We start from the raw sequence: 5,028 nt of genomic DNA, 5'->3' as shown, positions 1-5,028 counted from the left end.
CCGGTACACAATTTCAGTGCAATTTTTTCGGTGTCCGTAGTGTTATTGGGTTGATTTGGTTGACTCCAAGCATCCGTGGCGGCTAGTAAGTATTTATGATTTCATCAAACTGTTCTACAACATTGCATGGCTACGTAGAAGTAAATCAATACAATTATTTTCAATCCTACTGTTAACAATGAATTATGGATAGTTTTATACTCCCTCTGTTTTTTAATAAATGACATTTTGAAGGTTTAATTTTTTTTCAAATTAAGTGTCGTTGTCTTGTCTATGACATCTCCTCTCCCCTCGTCTCCTCTCTCTCTCTCTCTCTTTCAAACGTCATTTAACACAACTTTCCTATCATTGCTTTTTCTTCATTGCATTTCTCACCTCCCTTTCAAGGGAGAAGCGAATAAGAGATGCAGTAGGAGAGAGAAAATTTTTTTACATTAAAAAATTAGTTTATTAAAAAGTGTGCAATTGCTTAAAACTGACTTTTTTTATTTCAAAACGAACGGAGTAATTAGTTATTTTATGTGTTATCTCATTACCTTTTAAAACGTTTGGATTAGGAATTATGAATGGCTATAAATTGATATTTTAAATTAAGTTAAAAATTTAAGTTACCATAGCATGACCCAGTCTTATATATTTATATTAACAAGAAATGTATATATTTAAAAAAGGAAGAAGAAGAAGACTTGATATAGATAGTTAGGTATTGAATTGTTTTCGTGTTGAAATTAAGGATGATATAACCTTAAAGGTGCGTTTGGTTCATGAAATATTATATTATTGGGAATATTTTATTAATAGAAAGGTAGATTACCTTGAAGATTTTATTGAGAATGTTTAGAGATATGTGTTTGATTATGTTGAAATAAATAGATGGGTATATTATATTGATATGTTTAGTTGGGAGGAACAAATTGGTGGATATTTTATATAGATTACTAAATTGCTATTTTTTTTAAATATTAATATAATATTATTTTTTAAATTATTTCTTTTAATCTCCTACATTTGAGATTTTGCTAAAACATTCCAACCACATAAAAGTTTAATTTGTAACAAAATCACCTCTACTCATCCCAAGCCATTGTTGATAGTCGCTAGAATAACACACAATTGATCGAATATGGTCAGCTGTGCACCGAATAGATTTGGCCATTAATGGTCTGATTTATTCTGGTGCATGGCACCATGGATTTGACCGTTAATTGCCATGAATCTGGTCGAAAATGGCCAAATTCCAAACTTTTTCAAATCTTAGAAATCACATACATTAAATTCCATAGTAAGTTGATGTGCGCACAAGTTAGCTATCAATACGTATTTATATAGAAAGTTTAGCACATGTTAATCTTATTTAATCGATAAGAACCATCCGAGCTCAAAAAATAAACACTAATGTATATATGAAGTAAGAATTATAACAAAATTTTTATATATTGAGGTGTTAAGTTAAATTAGCAAACCTAACATATTTTTATATTAATTTTTAAATTTTACATCGTAATAATCACCAAACTCTACCTACTAATAATATTTTAAAAACAGATAATAAAACAACCACACATTGTATAATAATTTAAATTTTGTTTTACGCGTTGACAAGTAGACTGCTTTTAGAGCTTAAGTAATGTCAGTCGATGTCAACTTCCTTCCTGTAAGAGTTAATTGTATACAATATTACAATTAATATACAGATATTTTTCGGCTTTGTTTTTACAATGTAATTGAGCAACTGAAGTTTACTTATATATGAGAAATTTTTTACTTCTGTCTTAACATTCATATATGGGAATATTGATTAAATAAAATGAGAATGAGTTAGGGTTTAGCTGAGATGACCTCATCACCATGAAACTTAATAAAGAGTTTGGCAAATACAGATAGAGGAAGGTAGTACAAGACTGGTTTACTTAATAATCAATGCATTATTCATGTGACTGGAAACAACTTATCTTATCTGAGAGCTCCTTATTCACTTCAGATGGAGCCAATATTAATTCATCTTGCTAATTAAATTCTAATTCGAGCATGCCGCTTTCCCTCTCAGAAGAAAGAGAATCACTATATAGCCTTAACACACACTCTAAGTATATAATATTAATACTAGTTGACATAGTCACATACTGCAATAACTACTGTTCCTGACATGAAAGAGAAGTAGGTTTAGAAAGCAATTGATGCTACTTTTGACACTTGAACAGGAAAATTATCCACCTCCTCCATCCATGGATTCTTTTCCTCGGCAGGTTTGATGGTCTTCAACGCCTTCCACACGGCACTGTTACACTTGAATCCTGAACCAAATGCAATTTGCCATGTTCGATCACCTTTCTTCATCCTCCCCATGGCCTCAGAATAAGCCAGTTCATACCACAAAGAACTACTTGAAGTATTCCCAAACCTGTAAAGAGTCATTCTTGAAGGCTCCATATGCCATTCGCTGAGATCAAGGCTTTTCTCTAGTTCATCTAACACCGCTCTCCCTCCTGCATGAATACAGAAATGCTCGAAAGCCAACTTGAAATCGGGAATGTATGACTTAATCTTCATTTTAAAAAATTTTCTGGCAACTAGAGTTGCGAAGAATAAAAGTTGCTCTGACAGCGGAAGAACTAATGGGCCGAGGGTGGTGATATTTGCTTGAAGGGCTTCTCCGGCAACAGCCATAAGGTCTTTTGAGAGTGTCACTCCGACTGTTTGAGTCTCATCCTCTTGCTGGAAGACACAATTATAACATCTATCATCAGCGCCTTTGTGGGTGCGAAGGGTGTGAAGTAGTTGATACTTGGAGCGACTGCGATCAGATGATCGGTTGGATAGGAGGACGGCAGCCCCGCCCACTCGAAATAAACAGTTTGTGACAAGCATGGATCGGTCATTGCCAGTATACCAATTCTTGGTAATGTTCTCTGTGCTCACAACTAGAGCATAGGAGTTGGGGTGCACCTGTTACAATCAAATTAATTAAGAGCTTTTAAAACTTCCTTGACTTCAAAATAAAAATATTTTAGATAGTAATTGCATGTGTAGGGTCACTCATTATTAACTATTTAGTACTTAATTTGGTCAAAGATTTAAAATTGTCCCCTGATGTTCAAATTCGTAATAAATTTGTCTCTCTCCTCATTCGCAATAAATTTGTAATCTATCGAAAAAATATTTCTTTTTAAACAAATATAACACTTACAAAGAATTTATACCAAGACTTTTATAAAATGACATTAGAATATGATTATATAAATTAATATAAAAAATTAAGTTAATAAATACACAATAAATGATAGTGAAACATAACAATATTAGAGTCTATCATGTCATTTTGTATGTAAAACTTTCTTTATATGTATAATACTTTTTTTTTTTTTTTTTAAATATACTCATATTAATATATTAAAATATGTCATGATCTCTTTCCCTATTCATTAAAATATAGGCCAAATTGATTAACATAGAAGAAGGGAAGTTCATGCATATGAATCCCTATTCCAGCATTTATATCTGAAGAAATATATTTGAATTCAGATTAACCTTTTGTTTAATTCAATAACATGTTGGTTTTGAGTGTTGACTGTATGCATATTGTAGAAATAGTAAACCTGTAAAAGTTGTTTGGCGAGGTCAATAGAAATAAGTCCTGCACTGCAGCCCATGCCACCTAGATTATAGCTCAAAATATTCCCTCTCAGCTTGTAGCGATTCACTACCATGGCTGATAAAGAAGGTGTTGGATTAAACAAACTGCTATTCACCACAAGAATACTTATCTCTCTAGGATTTATTCCAGTTTTTGCCAAGAGCTCGTCGATTGCTCCAACTATCACTGCTTCTGTCTCCTTTCTCGCCTCCGCCATAGACTGGTTTTGAGGGATCTCCATCAAGGCTTTTGGTCCATAAGTCATCTGTCCAAACCCCGATCTCTCTAGGATTTTCTTTTTAAAGGCTAAACTTGCCTCTGTGAATTTCCCCGTCTGTGCAGATACTTGCATGAAAACTTCTCTACTGCACATCCGAGCTAGTTCAGGCTTGTAACATGCAAAGTTCACCAAGTAAACTTTTCTCGGGCGATTCAACAAGTAAATGGTAAATATTAAAATGATGGAAACCGAGGATACAAGAATAGTCGCTGTATGGAACTCAAGTATGGTCCAGAGCTGAAAGATTTCCTCAGAGGTTACTGTCGATAGATGACTCAATATAATGCAAAGAAGTAATATAAGCAGGAGAAATAGAGCGTTGGAGATTAAGTAGTGATAACCAAGCTTAACATACTTGAGTCTGACGGATAGCAAGAAGTTGGGAAGATTGTTCTTTCTTCTCTGGGGTTCAATACGAACCATAGTTGGGTCATTTTGCAATTTTTGTTCCTTTTCATTAACCATTATTACTCTGCAAAAACAACACCACATTTATTAAACAACATAATGGCAGAAGAGAAAGCAAGAAATAAGAAAAACAGATTATATAGTTTTACGTAGTTAATAGAGATCCTGGGTACCAGAAATGTAGAGGTAGAGAGTAGTTGAGGCTTGGAAGCACACCGGATGTCTACACTGCCAAGGGAATTTATAGCGGAGAGACAAAGATAGCAACTACCCGAGTAAAGTTTCCAACGCTAATGAGGCAACATATACACATCACAAAATTGTCATCAATCTTGAATAGATGAATGTATTAATTTCTTTATATAACGAAAATTTACTACTTCGACAAATATTCATAAGAAAGATGAACATATAAAATAATTTATCAAACAAATATATTTTTTCTTTCATACCCTGTCCCGTTTCACTTAATTGGATGGTGACAACTCACCCAAGCACCAACAAGCTAATAACTGAAAACACTATACTAGGCCCTTTATAATAAAGGCAATTGTGACATTTGTTCAAAAATTCACTGTTACAACGAAATTGCAGGTACGGGCAGCGCTGCGGTTCATTGGTGTTAATGTAATTATAAACATCACGAAAGCGAAGTTTCAGAGAAATACTATTATCAAAATTTCACATATTTTTTACTGCACATTAA

General features: G+C 33.3%; 1 protein-coding gene across 2 annotated transcripts; it reads right to left on the bottom strand.

Moving 5' to 3' along the window:
• Positions 1 to 1,907: 1,907 nt before the first annotated feature.
• LOC116131140 (3-ketoacyl-CoA synthase 20-like) lies at positions 1,908 to 4,580 on the bottom strand. Of its 2 annotated transcripts, none has more exons than XM_031416789.1 (3): positions 4,496 to 4,580; positions 3,597 to 4,386; positions 1,908 to 2,946 (listed from the first exon to the last, which is right to left on the bottom strand). In XM_031416789.1, exons 2-3 carry the CDS (start codon positions 4,377 to 4,379, stop codon positions 2,164 to 2,166), a joined length of 1,566 nt encoding a protein of 521 aa, XP_031272649.1. In that variant the 5' UTR covers positions 4,380 to 4,386; positions 4,496 to 4,580; the 3' UTR covers positions 1,908 to 2,163. The 2 variants fall into 2 exon arrangements, with proteins under 2 accessions (XP_031272649.1, XP_031272650.1); XM_031416790.1 differs by lacking the exon at positions 4,496 to 4,580 and having other exon boundaries at positions 3,597 to 4,151; positions 4,270 to 4,361.
• Between the last annotated feature and the right edge of the window lie 448 nt (positions 4,581 to 5,028).

This window comes from Pistacia vera, unplaced genomic scaffold (genome assembly GCF_008641045.1).
Source record: "Pistacia vera cultivar Batoury unplaced genomic scaffold, PisVer_v2 Contig23, whole genome shotgun sequence".
In the NCBI taxonomy this organism is placed as follows: Eukaryota; Viridiplantae; Streptophyta; class Magnoliopsida; order Sapindales; family Anacardiaceae; genus Pistacia; species Pistacia vera.
This window is presented reverse-complemented; position numbering and strand designations above follow the sequence as displayed.

Excerpts from the sequence above, each read along its gene's own strand:
- LOC116131140 (XM_031416789.1), bottom strand. The coding sequence starts at position 4,379 with ATGGTTAATGAAAAGGAACAAAAATTGCAAAATGACCCAACTATGGTT. Across the intron at positions 2,947-3,596 it reads TCGCCAAACAACTTTTACAG|GTGCACCCCAACTCCTATGC; the intron begins GTTTACTATTTC and ends TGATTGTAACAG.